General features: G+C 46.3%; 1 protein-coding gene across 1 annotated transcript in view; it reads left to right on the top strand.

Moving 5' to 3' along the window:
* Positions 1-17,902, top strand: part of TFCP2L1 (transcription factor CP2 like 1) — an 85,468-nt gene that overhangs the window by 19,756 nt on the left and 47,810 nt on the right. Inside the window, exon 2 of the mRNA XM_040358253.1 lies at positions 11,583-11,734. Within this exon, the coding sequence (XP_040214187.1) occupies positions 11,583-11,734 (152 nt within the window). The remainder of the gene's footprint in view (positions 1-11,582; positions 11,735-17,902) is intronic.

The raw sequence follows: 17,902 nt of genomic DNA, 5'->3' as shown, positions 1-17,902 counted from the left end.
GCAAGCCCCCTGGGTGGCCAGGGGAGGGGGAGTCCTTAGTCCCAGGGTTTATAGGGGGCTAGGTGCACTCCCAGGGTTGTAACTAAATTTTGTTTAAATTTTTATTTTTATAACTGTTGTTTTCTGCCCTTTCTGTGTTTCAGAAAGCCATTGAAAAAACGGGTAGTGGAAGGCATAGCTCAAAGAGGAAGTGTGCCTCCTGTAGGGATGTCCTTCCAGAAACATGGACTAAGGTCCTATGTAGGGATTGCATTCAATCCCTGGTCAGGGAAAATGAATTAGAACAGGAGTCAGGACTTGCAGCCTCTGTTAAAGAACTGTCATCCACGTTCTCCTCATTCAAATCTCTGTTTGAGAGGTTACAGCCTTTGGCTGTCCCTACCCAGGTTACAACCCAGCCACAGGCTCAGGGTTCTGCTCCTGTCATACCCATTGCAGCAGCTATGGCAGATGTTTCCGCAGGCCCTTCCCAAGAGGAACAGGTTCCTCCAGATAGTGCCACCTCTGATTCTCAAGAGGGGTCAGAGGGAGAGGACCAGGACGGGGAGTCCAGGAAGCCCTCTAGGTACAAATTGTCACTGGATGAGGTAGAGGACCTCTTGGGGGCAGTTTACACAACCCTTGGTATCCAAACCGACAAGAAACCTCTTACCCTCCATGATCGAATGTACAGGGGTCTGGAGGAGCAAGAGAGAAAGGTCTTCCCAGTGCATGATATACTGGTTGAGACCATTAAGAAGGAGTGGCAGGATCCTGAAAGGAAACCCTTTTTTTCCAGATCCCTAAAGAGGAGATTCCCTTTCTCAGAGGATCCTTTATCTGTTTGGAACAAAAGCCCCAAATTAGACGCCGCCTTCTCCCAAGTGTCCAGGAACACGGATTTAGCGTTCGAGGACATGGGGGTTTTGTCCGATGCTATGGACAAAAGAATGGATTCCCTATTAAAGAAATGTTGGGATTCTACTATGGGGAATCTTAAACCAGAACTTGCAGTCACAGTAATGGCTCGCAATCTGGAACATTGGCTCTCTAAAATTCAGGAGCACATTGAAGCTGGTACGGATAAGGAAACTATTTTAGCCTCCTTCCCTACTATCCTGCAAGGAGTCGCTTATATAGCGGATGCCTCAGCGGAGTCAGTCCGCATGTCGGCCAGATCGGCGGTTCTGGCTAACTCAGCCAGAAGGGCCCTCTGGCTCAAGACTTGGACTGGCGACAGCGCCTCTAAATCCAAGTTATGTGGTATTCCCTTCACAGGGGACCTGCTTTTTGGCCCAGGCCTTGAAGCAGTACTAAACCGCACGGCGGACAAAAAGAAAGCCTTTCCTCCTAAAAAGAGAGTCACAGTACAGGCAGGAAGGGGGTTTCGTCCGCACAAGCAAAAAGGGGCCAAACCAGCAGGCCAAAAGAAGGTTTGGACCCCCAGGGGCAGAGGCAGAGGTGGAGCGATTTTTCACCCTCCTGTCCAGCCCCCTAAAAACCCATGACTCGTTAGTCAGGGTGGGAGGAAGACTGGGGACCTTTCTCCCACAATGGGAATCAATCTCCCCAAACCAGTTTGTCCTGGCGGTCATAAGAGGGGGATACCGACTGGAATTTTCATCACCTCCCCCCCAGAGATACCTAGTCACCCATCTACCCAGGGACAAGGAGAAATCCGAAGCCTTGTTGGGAGCTCTAAGGGAACTAGAGGATCAGAGTGTCATCCTCAGAGTTCCAAGGGCAGAGGAAGGAAGGGGATTTTATTCACACATCTTTGTGGTAAAGAAGCCCTCGGGAAAATACAGGTTAATCCTAAACCTAAAACCTCTGAACAGATCCATTTCATACAGGAAATTCCGTATGGAATCAATTTATACAGTCAGAGCCCTCCTTCCCCTCAATTGTTTCATGGTATCTCTGGACCTCAGAGACGCATACCTACACGTCCCGATCGCGGGGAATTCCCAGAGTTATCTGCGATTGGCCGTGGACCTAGAGGGAACGATTGTACACCTCCAGTTCCAGGCTCTGCCATTCGGGCTATCCTCCTCGCCCCGGATTTTTACCAAAATCCTGGCAGAACCCTTAGCGTTTCTGCGACTTCAGGGAATATCCATCATAGCCTATCTGGACGACCTGCTACTTTTCGCAGCCTCGCCAGAGCAGCTATCCAGGGACCTGGAAGTGACCAAGAAGGTTTTAACAGACCTAGGGTGGTTACTGAACCTAGACAAGTCCAGTTTAATTCCATCCCAACAGATCACTTACCTAGGGTACCTGCTGGATTCTACTCTCTCAAGAGTGTTCCTCCCGGTAGAGAAAGTCAAGAAATTGGACAGAGCAGTAGCTTCCCTCCAAAACAATCAACAGGTGTCACTAAGGTCCCTGATGTCAACGCTAGGTCTGCTGACATCTGCCCTCCCAGCCGTACAGTGGGCAGGGATTCACTTTCGCCCACTACAGGCCTTCCTACTAAGGGTCTGGGATCACAGCCTAGAAGCCCTAGACTCCTTGATTCTAGTACCCCTTCAGGTAAAAAGATCCCTCTGGTGGTGGAGAAAGACCACCAACATAACCCAAGGACGTCTGTGGATTATCCCGGTGTCTCGGGTGGTAACCACAGACGCAAGCGGCAAGGGCTGGGGAGCGCACCTGGGATCCCTTCCAGCGCAGGGTACCTGGGATCTCCAAGATCTAAAAAGATCTTCCAATTGGAAGGAGCTGAGGGCAGTGGGCCTAGCCCTCAGGTTCTTTCAGGAGGAACTCCAGGGGCACCACATTCAGGTGAGATCGGACAATTCATCGGCCGTAGCCTATTTAAACAAGCAGGGCGGCACGAGAAGCGAAAGTTTGTCGGTCCTGACAGCAGAGATTCTGGGCTGGGCCGAGATCCACACCCTCTCCCTTTCGGCGGTCTTTCTGAGGGGAGAAAGAAACAGGGCCCAGTCCTATGTCCACAAGTCCACAAGTGGAGGCTAGCAGCGTGGCTACTGAGGAAGCCATACTAAGATCCAAGGGATTTTCTGAAGGTTTAATTGCCACCCTCCTTAATAGTAGAAAAAAGGAGACCCGCAAAATTTACAAGAAGGTTTGGCTTCGTTTCAACGAATGGTGTGTAAATTGCCCCTGTTCTGTACAGAGCCCCACGGCTGTCTTAGAATTTCTTCAGTGTGGGGCAGATAAGGGTCTTTCGGTTAGCACCCTTAAAGGGCAGGTTTCGGCACTTACGGTGTATTTAGAAAAACCTCTGGCCACCAGTCCCTGGATAGTCAGGTTCTTTAAAGCACTATCCAGACAGAGACCAGCTCGAGGGCCACCCTTCCCCAGTTGGGACCTGTCTCTGGTATTGCGTACCCTAACGGGTACTCCCTTTGAGCCCTTAGATAATTGTTCTCTAAGGGATTTAACCTTAAAAACAGCTTTTTTGGTTGCAGTGACCACTGCTAGGAGGGTCAGCGAGCTAGAAGCTCTATCGATCGGACCCCCTTTTTGTGTTATTTTCCCGGATCGGGTCGTTTTCAAGACCGATCCAGCCTTTCTTCCTAAAGTGACCTCAAAGTTTCACAGGAGTCAAGATATAGTTTTACCCTCTTTTTGTTCCAACCCTTCGGGGGAAAGGGAACGACGTTTCAGTACGTTGGATGTTAGGAGAAGTATCCTACATTATTTAGAGGTGACTAAACCGTTTAGACGGTCAGACTCACTATTTGTTTTATTTTCTGGAACCAGGAAGGGATGCAAAGCATCCAGGCGCACTATTGCCAGGTGGCTAAGACTAAGCATTGAGCAAGCATACACTTTGGCTGGTAGGGATATCCCTACAGGAATTAAAGCACACTCCACTCGAGCGCTGGCAACCTCTCAAGCAGAAAGAGCGGGAGCAACGCCGGAACAGATTTGCAAAGCAGCAACATGGTCCAGCTACACCACCTTCGTTAAACACTACAGGGTGGACCTGGTTTCGGCAGGTGAGCAAGCCTTTGGACGAAAGGTTTTGCAAGCCATAGTCCCACCCTAGTTGGTAAGTTCTCGGTTATCCTCTCAATTGTGGGCTGTCCTGAAAGACGGTTGGGGAAAAATAGAGTTACGTACCGGTAACGTCTTTTCCAGTAGTCTTTCAGGACAGCCCTGGGTACCCACCCGAATAGAGGAAGTCTGATTTCAAGACCAGGACATGATGTTGATATGTAATTGTATGTTATTAACATGTTCTTGTGTCTCCCCAGCTGACCGGAGGTGCTCGTATAAATACTGAGGTCTGGCAGGGGGAGTGAGAAATTTATGGGCTGGCGCAGTGTTTCCTAGAGGAAGAGGAGGAGTATCTCTCAATTGTGGGCTGTCCTGAAAGACTACTGGAAAAGACGTTACCGGTACGTAACTCTATTTTTTTAACATTATTGGAGCTAAAAATGTAACTTGCATATTAGGTGAAACGTTTTGTAACCTTCCACTAGTTTTTTTTTGCAGTTGTGCTTTCAATGATTTTTATGGGGTATGGGGGGGGGGGGGGGGGGAAGTGGGTAAGGAGCAGAATTCAGACGCAGCGGAGGAGGAAATGTTTTATTAGATCCTTCAATATGTTTGTGTTGGAGGTTCAGAAGATGTTTTTGTTTCCAGGAAAATAAACATGAACTTGGTATGGAGCAGTCCTAGTGCAGCATGAAGAACTTTTTTCTCTCATGAACTGGAAAATATTCGAGTTATGCTGAAACGACAGAAATACAGTTGTCAGAAAATGAAAAGTGGCCAGACTAAAAGCAGTTCCAACCGCTGAGAAAAAGCATAAGATAAAACATGGGGGGAGGGGGGTGTTGGAGGGGGGTCTAGAAGGAAGGGTTGACACTTCAATTCCTGGCATTCTTCACACAGAAGAGAACCGATATTAAAGAGGGAAATGGGGAAGAAGAAAAATAAGAAGGTAGGGGGCTTGTAGTAGATGGAATGTCGGGGGGGGGGGGGGGAATGGTTAGGGCATGTTACATTAAAGTGAATGCAGATGAAGGCTGTGCCATAAGATTTCAAAATTCTAAATAATTGGTTTAAATTATTGTGCACATGTGTACACAAGACATGACATGGACCCACTCTACTGTGAAAATGTTCACTGCCAGCTCCAGCTGTAATAATTTGCAGATGCCTCATCTGCTCAGATCTGGGATTCATGCAGCACTGCCTGAAATGTATCACGTGTGAGCCTCACATTTTACTTTGGGTGGCTCTGCGATGTTGTGGTTTGTGTTTCTGGATGTTGTTGTTTGTGTTTCTGGATGTTGTTGTTTGTGTTTCTGGATGTTGTTGTTTGTGTTTCTGGATGTTGTTGTTTGTGTTTCTGGATGTTGTTGTTTGTGTTTCTGGATGTTGTTTGTGTTTCTGGATGTTGTTGTTTGTGTTTCTGGATGTTGTTGTTTGTGTTTCTGGATGTTGTTGTTTGTTTCTGGATGGTGTTGTTTGTGTTTCTGGATGGTGTTGGTTGTGTTTCTGGATGGTGTTGGTTGGTTGTGTTTCTGGATGGTGTTGGTTGGTTGTGTTTCTGGATGGTGTTGGTTGGTTGTGTTTCTGGATGGTGTTGGTTGGTTGTGTTTCTGGATGGTGTTGGTTGGTTGTGTTTCTGGATGGTGTTGCTTGGTTGTGTTTCTGGATGGTGTTGCTTGGTTGTGTTTCTGGATGGTGTTGGTTGGTTGTGTTTCTGGATGGTGTTGCTTGGTTGTGTTTCTGGATGGTGTTGCTTGGTTGTGTTTCTGGATGGTGTTGCTTGGTTGTGTTTCTGGATGGTGTTGGTTGGTTGTGTTTCTGGATGGTGTTGCTTGGTTGTGTTTCTGGATGGTGTTGCTTGGTTGTGTTTCTGGATGGTGTTGCTTGGTTGTGTTTCTGGATGGTGTTGCTTGGTTGTGTTTCTGGATGGTGTTGCTTGGTTGTGTTTCTGGATGGTGTTGGTTGGTTGTGTTTCTGGATGGTGTTGGTTGGTTGTGTTTCTGGATGGTGTTGCTTGGTTGTGTTTCTGGATGGTGTTGCTTGGTTGTGTTTCTGGATGGTGTTGCTTGGTTGTGTTTCTGGATGGTGTTGCTTGGTTGTGTTTCTGGATGGTGTTGCTTGGTTGTGTTTCTGGATGGTGTTGCTTGGTTGTGTTTCTGGATGGTGTTGCTTGGTTGTGTTTCTGGATGGTGTTGCTTGGTTGTGTTTCTGGATGGTGTTGCTTGGTTGTGTTTCTGGATGGTGTTGCTTGGTTGTGTTTCTGGATGGTGTTGTGTTTCTGGATGGTGTTGTGTTTCTGGATGGGGTTGTGTTTCTGGATGGGGTTGTGTTTCTGGATGGGGTTGTGTTTCTGGATGGGGTTGTGTTTCTGGGTGGGGTTGTGTTTCTGGATGGGGTTGTGTTTCTGGATGGGGTTGTGTTTCTGGATGGGGTTGTGTTTCTGGATGGGGTTGTGTTTCTGGATGGGGTTGTGTTTCTGGATGGGGTTGTGTTTCTGGATGGGGTTGTGTTTCTGGATGGGGTTGTGTTTCTGGATGGGGTTGTGTTTCTGGATGGGGTTGTGGTTCTGGATGGGGTTGTGGTTCTGGATGGGGGTTGTGGTTCTGGATGGGGGTTGTGGTTTTGGATGGGGTTGGGGGTTGTGGTTTTGGATGGGGTGGTTGTTTGTGTTTGGTTGTGGTTGTGTTTCTGGTTGTGGTTGTGTTTCTGGTTGTGGTTGTGTTTCTGGATGTTGTTGTGTTTCTGGATGGGGTTGGTGGTTGTGGTTTTGGATGGGGTGGTTGTTTGTGTTTGGTTGTGGTTGTGTTTCTAGATGTGGTTGGTTGTGTTTCTGGATGTTTTTAATAATTATTGCATGGTAGCGAATTGGTACAGAAATATGTTGTATGAGAAGATACTTTCGGTGTTCGATTATGAGGATTGACATTTTCTTTTCTGTATGGGTCCAGACCTGTCTGCCATTTTGCGCTTAAGATAAAACATGGGGGGGGGTGTGTTGGAGGGGGATTTAGAAGGAAGGGTTGACACTTAAAAATTCCTGCCATTCTTCACACAGTTGAGGCATGCCAGGGGGTCACCAGCACTTAAAGCGGGACTTCCATTTTTGGGTGTAACTCTGCTTTAACTTAAGTCATTCAATGTAACCCTCGCCCTCTCTCTAGCTACGCTCCATTCAGGTAAATGATTCCATGCAGAAGACGCAATATGCTGGAACTAAGTTCTTGATTAACCCCTTCCCGACCGCCGCCTGTACATATACGTCGGCAGAATGGCACGTACAGGCACATTGGCGTACCTGTACGTCCCTGCCTAGACGTGGGTCGGGGGTCCGATCGGGACCCCCCCGCTACATGCGGCGGTCGGATTCCCGCGGGGAGTGATCCGGGATGACGGCGCGGCTATTCGTTTATAGCCGCTCCGTCGCGATCGCTCCCCGGAGCTGAAGAACGAGGAGAGCCGTGTGTAAACATGGCTTCCCCGTGCTTCACTATGGCGGCGCATCGATCTTGTCATCCCTTTTATAGGGAGACTCGATCAATGACGTCAGTCCTACAGCCACACCCCCCTACAGTTGTAAACACACACTAGGTGAACCCTAACTCCTACAGCGCCCCCTGCGGTTAACTCCCAAACTGCAACTGTCATTTTCACAATAAACAATGCAATTTAAATGCATTTTTTGCTGTGAAAATGACAATGGTCCCAAAAATGTGTCAAAATTGTCCGAAGTGTCCGCCATAATGCCGCAGTCACGAAAAAATCAATAAATAAAACTATCCCCTATTTTGTTAACGCTATAAATTTTGCGCAAACCAATCGATAAACGCTTATTGCGATTTTTTTTTTTTTTACCAAAAATAGGTAGAAGAATACGTATCGGCCTAAACTGAGGAAAAAAATAAATTTTATATGTTTTTGGGGGATATTTATTATAGCAAAAAGTAAAAAATATTGCATTTTTTTTCAAAATTGTCGCTCTATTTTTGTTTATAGCGCAAAAAATAAAAACCGCAGAGGTGATCAAATACCACCAAAAGAAAGCTCTATTTGTGGGGAAAAAAGGACGCCAATTTTGTTTGGAAGCGCAATTGTCTGTTAAAGCGACGCAGTGCCGAATTGTAAAAACCCCTTGGGTCATTTAGCAGCATATTGGTCCGGTCCTTAAGTGGTTAAAGCGTGACATGTTGGGTATCCGTTTACCCAGCGTAACATCTTTTACATTCTACAAAAAGAATTGGGCTAACTTTAAAGGAGTTCTCCAAGCTAAAACTTTTAACCCCCGCTGTGCCCGGGCTGTAAAACTATACAAAATAAACTTTCACTTACCTGCCTACGATCCCCCGTTGTTCCGATATCGCCGTCCCGGTTTCTTCCACTTCCTGCGGGTCGGTGACTCACAGTGCGCTCAGCCTATCAGCGGCCGCAGCAATGTCCCGCTGCTGCCGCTGATAGGCTGAGCGCACTGTGAGTCACCGACCCGCAGGAAGTGGAAGAGACCGGGACTGGAGAACGGGACGGCGATATCGGAACAACGGGGGATCGTAGGCAGGTAAGTGAAAGTTTATTTTGTATAGTTTTACAGCCCGGGCACAGCGGGGGTTAAAAGTTTTAGCTTGGAGAACTCCTTTAAGGCTGAGTTCACACCATCGCCGCATGTGGCTCCCAGCAGGCGTCCGGTGCGTCCTGGTTCACCATCCCCGCACAGTTAGAATCACTCCCTAGGACACACTTAACCCCTTCATCGCCCCCTTCCCTGCCAGTGTCATTTACACAGTAATCGGTGGCATTTTTATAGCACGGATCGCTGTATAAATGGCAATGGTCCCAAAATAGCGTCAAATGTGTCCGCCGCAATGTCGCAGTCACGATATAAATCGCAGATCGCCATTACTAATAAAATAAAAATGCCATAAAACCATCCTCTATTTTGTAGACGCTATAACTTTTTGCGCAAACCAAATATAAGCTTATTGCAGATTTTTTTACCAAAAATATGTAGAATATGTATTGGCCTAAACTGAGAAAAAAAAAAAAAGTGAAGGAGGACTGCACTGAGGTAAAGGAAGCTATTTAGGGAAAAAAAATTGTACCTTTACAACCCCTTTAACTTTTACCAAATCTTGGGTTTTTCCATCAAAGGTCGCGGGGAAGGTCACCCGTGACTAGGAAACAAATCATTTTGCTTTTCAAGCTTCTTCCTGGGGGATAATCCAACGCCTCATCTCTGTAGTCGTAAATTGTAACATTGTAGCTTGTTTTGGGGTTTAAATGAATCCTTTTCTTTTTTTGTTTTTTGTCTATACTTGAACACTCCAAATTTTTGAAACGCCCTTTTAGCAAGTATTTGATTTTATTCGCTGATGCAGCTGTTTGATTTTTTTTTTTTTTTTTTTGGGGGGTTTTGGTCGCCGTTTTTTGATCTCGTTTTTTTTTTTTTATCAGATGAAATATTGGTTATTGCATCACAAAGTCATAGATTGCGTTGCTCCTCCCGTTGCATGCCGGGTAATGCTTATTCCACACGCAGCTCTAGTTTGAACCAGATCTTTCCTGACAGGAGCGGTCACATTTTGTTGAACTTGTTTCAGTGGCGCTTAGCCAGCCAACATCAATCTTCACAATGTTCTGGATTACACCAGCTATGCGGAAAGTCAACTTTTTCTGGCCTTGGCAGTTCAACCTCAACATGCCCCCCCCCCCCCACCCCCAACTAAATATGGATTTTTAAAAAAGATTGGGCTCCAGCTGGGAGATTAAATTTGTAACTGTGTCTTGCAGCACAGGATAGGCATAATAAAGTGGATTAGCGGGTTGCGCTTGGCGACTTCCCGCTGAGCGAAATTCTTCATCGCTATAGCAGCCAAATGAAATTTTGGTAGAGCTTTGGGGGGTGTGTAGTGACGTTGGTTTGCTGAATGCCAAGTCTCCAAAGGTGGTCCAAGGAGAGCCGAGAGATAGGTCGGCTTCGGGGGGCGACATTGCCGGCGCCCAGGACCGGTAAGGCCCCATCTTTGGGAAACTTTATTGTGTCTAATGTTCGAGGGCTGCTACTGAAAGTAATGCAAAAGTGGGTATAACTTTTTTTTTTATTATTAAAGCGGAGTTCCACCCATTTAAAAAGTCAGCGGCTACAAAAAGGTGTAGCCGCTGACTTTTAATAATTGGACACTCACCTGTCCTACGGTCTAGCAATGGCGGGCACGCGAAGCCTCGCTCCTCTCCGCGGTGCTGGCATTCTAACTGTGGGCATGCCTTCACAGGTTGGCTCACACTGCGCGAGTCGTGCTACGCTCTGAATTGCAGAGCAATCTTCTTGGACCTGTGACGTGTCACAAAAGAACGGAGGGGGGGGGGGGAGGAGGAGGTGAACTTCCTTCCTGTCCCAGGGGAGAAAGTGGGAGCTGGGTTTTCGCCCCCCCCCCCAAAATACATGCCAAATGTAAATTAAAGCGGAGCTGCGGTGGCTCAACGCGATTGGCACTGCGCTGACAAGCCATTCACCTCTGCAGCTAGGGGTTCGGATCCCGGTCTCGGCTACATGTGAATTGAGTTTGGTGGTCTCAGCCCGGCTCCCGGTGGGTGTGCTATGCGAGGTAAGCCTGCGCTTAGTACGCCCACCCCCTCCCACAAAAACCACCACACTTGCATGCACTCGAAATTGGGTTAACATGCACGCACTTTGACCACGCGGTCTCTAAAAAGAGAGGCGAAGGACTAACGGGGCTGGTTGAGTGGGCAAATCCTCTCACTCCCTCATAGGGAGTCCCTCTGCCCCGTTGGGCTTCAAAGTGGAGCAGGTAGGGCGGGCTGTGTGGGAGGACCCCCTCACACACCCACCATTGCATGGAGAAAGGTGGCAGATTGCCTCTGGGGGAGGCCTGCCTACTCCCAACTCCTGCAGTCCGGCTCCTCTCTTGAGTACACGCATAAAATACACTTTAAAAAAATTAAAAAAAAATAAAGCGGAGTTCCACCCAAAAATGGAACTTCCTCCGGTGTCCAATTTGGCACCTTTCAGGGGGAGCAGATACCTGTGTAATACAGGTATTTGCTCCCACTTCCGGGCATGGGTACCCGCAGGTGGCTCGCGTATCTACGCCACTTCCTTTGTCCCCCCCACCCCCGTGTCGTCTTCTGGGAAGAGACGCAGGGACCAGTGAAATCTCGCAGCGCGAGTCGCGCATGCTCTGTAGGAAACCCAAGAAGTGATGCTGCAAGGCTTCACTTCCTGATTCCCTTACCCTTACTGAAGATGGTGGCGGTGGCAGCACACGAGAGCCGAGCGATAGGTCGGCTTCGGGTGGCGACATTGCCGGTGCCCTGGACAGGTAAGGCCCCATTCACACCGGTCGATACTTGTATCGGGACAACCATAGTTTGCTCACACTATATGGTCCTATAGTGCTAGGCCCAATTAGTGGATCTTACCCTAGTAAACACCCCCCCCCCCCCCCCCGTTCTAGTTAATAAACGGCCAGCTTGGCTCCATTAGGCCTGTCGTTTTATCCCATTGCAGATGAATTGCTTACTTTTGGAATGTTGGTCATAGTGTTGTATTTTCCTCCTCTTCATGAAATGGAACTTGAATACTAATCCCTCTTTTCTTTTTTTTTTTTTTTTTCTTTTAGTGACGTCCTTGCTCTACCGATTTTTAAGCAGGAAGAACCGCATATCTCACCGGAAACGGATGCAAAGCTGCCCCCATTCCAGTATGTCTTGTGCTCAGCTACATCCCCTGCTATTAAACTCCATGAAGAGACCCTGACATATCTCAACCAAGGTATGTGGGGGGGGGGTCATGTCATGGATGTCGACTGTCCATGATATGTACCGTCATGATTGTTGATTTTATTGACGTTAACCTGTCTTTCTTTTTTTTGTCTTGCTTGTCTGATTTGTTAAATGTTTTGAGTTGAAGGCTCTTGCTAGCTGGATAAAGACCAATCCCTTGTTGGAGGTGCAGGACGCAGGAGCACATCAGAAACAAAACCTACGCGAGAGCCCCTCCCGCCTCTTCTATTAGAAATGCTTCTTCAGTCTGGTCCCCCTGCCCTGTCTGAACATCACGCTGCTTAATTTTCACTTCATGTCCAGGGTATATGTGACCCCCATTCCCTGAAGTGGGTTTAAAATACCCCTTTGGTCTCATGTTGTCACCACACGTCATTGTTTTTCCTAGCTGGTTGCTTGACGACATTTTTTTGTGTTCGATACTAACAAATTCCAAATATGTACTCTCCAGTGCAGAACTAACTATACCTGGACTTCTTTTACTGTTCTTGTAAAATATACTGGTACACTAAAACCGTTCTCTGGCTGAGTACACCTGTTCATGTTCTGCAAAAAAAAAAAAAAAACTATTTTGAAAATTGTATATGGTAGAGCTGCACGATTCCGGCTAAAATGAGAATCACGATTTATTTTGCTTAGAAGATGGATCACGATTCTCTCGGCGTAACATCTTTCACATTAAAACCCCAAAAATTCGGCTAACTGTTTCTTTTTTTTTTCTCATTGAAGTGTATTTTTTACCCCAAAAAATTGCATTTGAAAGACTGCTGGGCAAATACAGTGTGACACCGTAGTTTCTGTTATAAAATGTTGTAAATTGCAGCAATTGCCATTTTATTCCCTAGGGCAGTGATGGCGAACCTTGGCACCCCAGATGTTTTGGAACTACGTTTCCCATGATGCTCATGTACTCTGCAGTGTAGTGTAGCATCATGGGAAATGTAGTTCCAAAACATCTGGAGTGCCAAGGTTCGCCATCACTGCCCTAGGGTCTCTGCTAAAATAAATATAATGTTTGGGGGTTCCAAGTAATTTTCTAGCAAAAAATGTTGACCTTAAAGCGGTTCACCCGAAAAAAATGTTTTAACATTAGATTGAGGTCCATTTTGTCAAGGGGAATCGGCTAGTTTTTTTAAAAACGAGGCAGAGCCAAAAAAAAATATAAAGGCATACTGTAGCTCACGCTACTATGCTGAATGACATGCTAGAAAAAAAAATAAAACATTTTAGGGAGAACCCCCGCTTTAAGAAACAAGTGTCAGAAAAAGATTTGGACTTGCACACGCTCGGAATTTCCAATGGAAAAAGTCAGACGGAATTTTTTTAATCGGCTATTCCGACCGTGTGTATACCCCATCGGACTTTTTCCGTCGGAAATTCCGACGGACTTAGAAAAATAACTTATTCTCTCCTTCTTTTTAAATAAAAAAAAAAATAATATTTCCGTTCGTCTGGATGCAATTCCGACGGACTAAAAACCACGCCTGCTCGGAAACAATTCGACGCATGCTCGGAAGCATAGAACTTGATTTTCCCGGCTCGTCATAGGGTTTTTACGCCGCCGCGTTCTTGACGGTCGGATTTTAGCATGACCGCGTGTATGCAAGATGGCTTGGGCGGAATTCCATTGGAAAAACCCGTCTGAGTTTATTCCGACGGAAAAAATGGTCCTGTGTACGCGGCATAAGTGGTTAAACTTCCTGCATTTTACACACAGAAGTTTGATGCAAGAAGGAAGTTGGTTACAATATTTCATGTTAAAAACATGGCAGACTGCCCGGATATTTTTTGTTAGTCTATCCCTTTCTTCTAAGAAGGAAGCATTAGTTACAATGTTTCATGTTAAAAACTTGGCCGACTGCCCTGATTTTTTTCTTTATAAACAGTTTATCTCTTTGATCTAAACTTGGCAGACTGCCTGGATATTTTCTTTCTGACAAAGTCTCTCCACTTGTTATATGAAAGAATCGGCAAACTCTGCATTGGCGATCGTCAAGGGGGGGTTGAATCGAGATCACGATTTTTTAACGATTAATTGTGCAGCTCTAGTATATAGCGCAGACATACATACACAGTATGTTTTCTGACATCATGGACAATTCGACTTTTATAAAAGCAACAACTGGATGTCACCGTGATTGGAGAGGTTTCATCCTAAGAGGGTTCTCTGGCATAAACCTAAAGTTGCTTTTTTTTTACCCTTTTCAGGTTTGACATGAAGGTGCCCAATTGCGCAGACGTCTGATCTTTGATTTTATATTTTTAATCCTACTGTATCAGTGCAATGGATTCATTCATAACACCTCAATCTAGAGCCAGTTTATCAGGAAAATTTTTACTTGCTAGCAAAAATTGCACCTCCATGTTGCTAAAACGCAGTCTGAACGAACCAGTTGAGAAGCTTAAATTTTATTCTGGAGAAACCTGCAGATATTTTTGCAACTATAGGTCATTTTGGCCTTTTTTTTTACTGGATCTGTTTTTTTTTTTTTGTTAAGATTGGCTGGTTTAGTACCAGTGCTCGACTCCATAATTTGCCATCCTGCTAACTGGTCTTTACTACCCATTCTATTCCTACACCCTGTCCTGTGTACTTTGTTCTTTTACTAACCCAGTGAGTGCGGGTGTTCCTGTCTTACTAACATAACACCCCCCCCCCCCAAATAAGGCATGCCAGTCCTTGATGTAACGCAGGTCTCCAATGCCGCAACGCTGACTGGACCTTGCAGCCTATGCCCTTTACCCATAGTCCTCCCAAGACGGACTCCTGACTGATTGCATGATCACATCACGACCGGTCATTGCCTGCTTTTGGTTTACTGTTGACAAGTTTTACTGTAGGACAACCTGTCTTGGTTTCCACCATTTATCTAATGACAAACAACCATCATACTACAGTGAGGGGGGGAAAAAAGTATTTGATCCCCTGCTGATTTTGTACATTTGGCAGTGGACAAATGATCGGTCTATAGTTTTAATGGTAGGTTTATTTTGACAACCAAATATGCAGAACAGATCCTGAAAAACGCATTTCAAAAAAGTTAAATTCTGCATTTTAAAGAGGAAGTAAACCCACTTTTACGAAAAAAGCTCCAGGAGGCCCCTACTATCTCGGTCTTCCGTGGGTTACTGAAGACTTGGCTTTTAACGTAAGCCTTTCCTGCATAGCCTCTCTTCCACCCTTTCTGCTGCTCTGTGCTGCTTTTGGTTCCTGGGTCCTCTTTTCCCATGTGCGTTGGGACCCTTTGGGGTAAGACCGCACTATATTAAGATACCACTCGACTCGGCTCATTATGTAATGCTCGCCTCAGATCGAAGCACCCGCAGCTATCCTCGTACACAGCTCGGGCAGCCGACATCTCTCCCGGGGGTTACTTCCGGGTATCGCGGCTCCGTCTGTGATTGGCCGGAGCCGCATTCACGCGATGGCCTCCTTTAGGAACGGCACGATCGCCATTGTCTACGACGCATGCGCCGTAGACATTGCGCCCGTCATTTTTGGACATATCTCCTAAACTGTAGGCAAACTTACCTGTAGGTAAAAGTGGTTGTAAAGGGTTTACAACCACTTTAATGCGTGAAATAAGTATTTGATTCCCTATCAGCAAGATTTCTGGCTCCCAGGTGTTTTCTACAGAGGTATCGAACTGAGATTAGGAGCACTCACGTTAAGAGGGCTCCTAATCTCAGCTTGTTGCCTGTATAGAAGACACCTGTCCACAGAAGCAATCGGATTCCAATCTCACCAATGGCCAAGACCAAAGAACTGTCCAAGGATGTCGGGGACAAGATTGTAGACCTACACAAGGCTGGAATGGGCTACAAGACCATCGCCAAGCAGCTTGGTGAGAGGGTGACAACAGTTGGTGCGATTATTTGCAAATGGAAGAAACACAATAGAGGTCACTCTCCTCTGTCTGGGGCTCCATACAGGATCTCGCCTTGGAGTTTCAATGATCATGAGAACAGTGAGGAATCAGCCCAGAACTACACGGGAGAATCTTGTTGATGATCCCAAGGCAGCTGGGACCATAGTCACCAAGAAAACAATTGGTAGCACACTACGCCATGAAGGACTGGAATCCTGCAGCACCCAAAAGGTCCCCCTGCTCAGGAAATCACATGTACAGACCCGTCTGATGTTTGCTAATGAACATCTGAATGAGTCAAGAGAACTGGGTGAAAGTGTTGTGGTCAGATGAGACCAAAATTGAGCTCTTTGGCATCAACTCAATTTGCCGTGTTTGGAGGAGGAATGCTGCCTATGACCCCAAGAACACCATCCCCCACTGTCATACATAGAGGTGGAAACATTCTGCTTTGGGGGTGGTTTTTATGCTAAGGGGACAGGACAACTTTACTGCATCGAAGGGATGATGGACGGGGCCATGTACCATCAAATCTTGGGTGAGAACCTCCTTCCCTCAGCCAGGGCATTGAAAATGGGTCATGGATGGGTATTCCAGCTTGACAATGACCCAAAACACACGGCCAAGACAAAGGAGTGGCTCAAGAAGCACATTAAGGTCCTAGAGAGGCCTAGCCAGTCTCCAGACCTTAATCCCATAGAAAATATGTGGAGGGAGCTGAAGGTTGGCGTTGCCAAACGTCAGCCTGGAAACCTTTAAAGACTTGTAGAGGGACAAAATCCCTCCTGAGATGTGTGCAAACCTGGTGGTGGCCAACTACAAGAAACCTCTGTGCTTGCCAACAAGGCTTTTGCTACCAAGTCATGTTTTGCGAAGGGGTCAAATACTACTTTCACTCATTAAAATGCAAATTTATAACTTTTTTTAATGCGTTTATTTCTGGATATTTTTGTTCTGTCACTGTTGAAATAAATCGACCATTAAAACGATAGACTGATCATATTTCTTTGTCCGTGGGGCAAACGTAAAAAATCAGCAGCCGATCAAATACTTTTTTCCCTCGCTGTATTTTTGGTGATATTGAATCCTCACCTGCTGTACCTTTTTTCAGACTTGTCATTACTAGCTGTACTTCCCTTAAAAACACTCCCTACCCTACACTTGACTAAAAGAGGGAATTACTCGCTCCATTGCTTAGTTTGGCCTCTGGCTGAAGATCGACCAGTTGTTGCCTGAATCCGAGGCTGCTATAAGTGTGCAACAAGCCTTTGAACAATGTACATAGACTATAGAAACCTGTTAGAATAAGCCGATTGTGTGATAGGCCTTGTTCACGTGATGCGTATCAATGGGTACACCAGTGCGAGGGCTGTGTTTACCTGTGCCGGTGACTTGTTGTTATGGTTCCCCTATCTAGATGGTTCCTGTAAGGACTGCGCAGGCGCAAGCCTTCCCGACGGAAATCTCCGAACCTTGGCCGGCATCCAGGCTCATTCCTTAACTTCCCTGTGGATTGGAGGATGTTAAAAAAATCCCACGTCGCCCTGGATGCTGGCCGAGGTTCGGAGACTTCCGTCGGCAAGGATTGCGCCTGCGCAGTCCTTACAGGAACCATCTGGATAGGGGAACCATAATGACAAGTCACCGGCATCCTGATAGTCGGAACCATATTGTCAGATCACCGGGATAAACAAGTGTTGTGTGCATCCCCGTGCAGGCAGCCCCATTCATGTCAGTTGGGATGCAGCGGTTGCACAGACTATCGCTGCTCCCAATTTTCTGTATCAATTGTTTTTATGACTTTTTTTTTTTTTGGGGGATAAAAAAAGGTTTCTAAAACTGGAATATTGATCCATCACATTCAGAAAATACAACTTAGAAAAGTAAGGCAGCCCAGATTTGCTATTAGTACGCATTACAAAATGAACGCCCAGTTTGAAGTAGTAAAACGTAGGCATATAACAATCTCCCATGACTCTAAACTTGCCAGTAATGCAATGCGCATTATACAATTAGAAAACAATAAACATGATACCTTCTATAAGAATAAAGTATAATCCGGTTCTGGGGAGGCTAATCCTGTGGTGGATGTTGCTACAGATTTAGCCGGGGGGTGGCAAACAAATGCCGCCTCCCCTCTGTCCAGGCCCCCCGGGGGTGGAGGCGAAACGGGAAGGCAGTGATCCCCACAACTACCCGCCGTACAGCCCCCCAACGGCGAACAGGAAAGTTGATATATCTCGATCAATATTACTGAAATGTCCAACAATGGAGGATTCGAAGTTCTA

This window comes from Rana temporaria, chromosome 6 (assembly GCF_905171775.1).
Source record: "Rana temporaria chromosome 6, aRanTem1.1, whole genome shotgun sequence".
NCBI lineage: Eukaryota > Metazoa > Chordata > Amphibia > Anura > Ranidae > Rana > Rana temporaria.
Note: the sequence above shows the minus strand (reverse complement) of the source record. Positions and strands in the feature narration are given on the sequence as shown.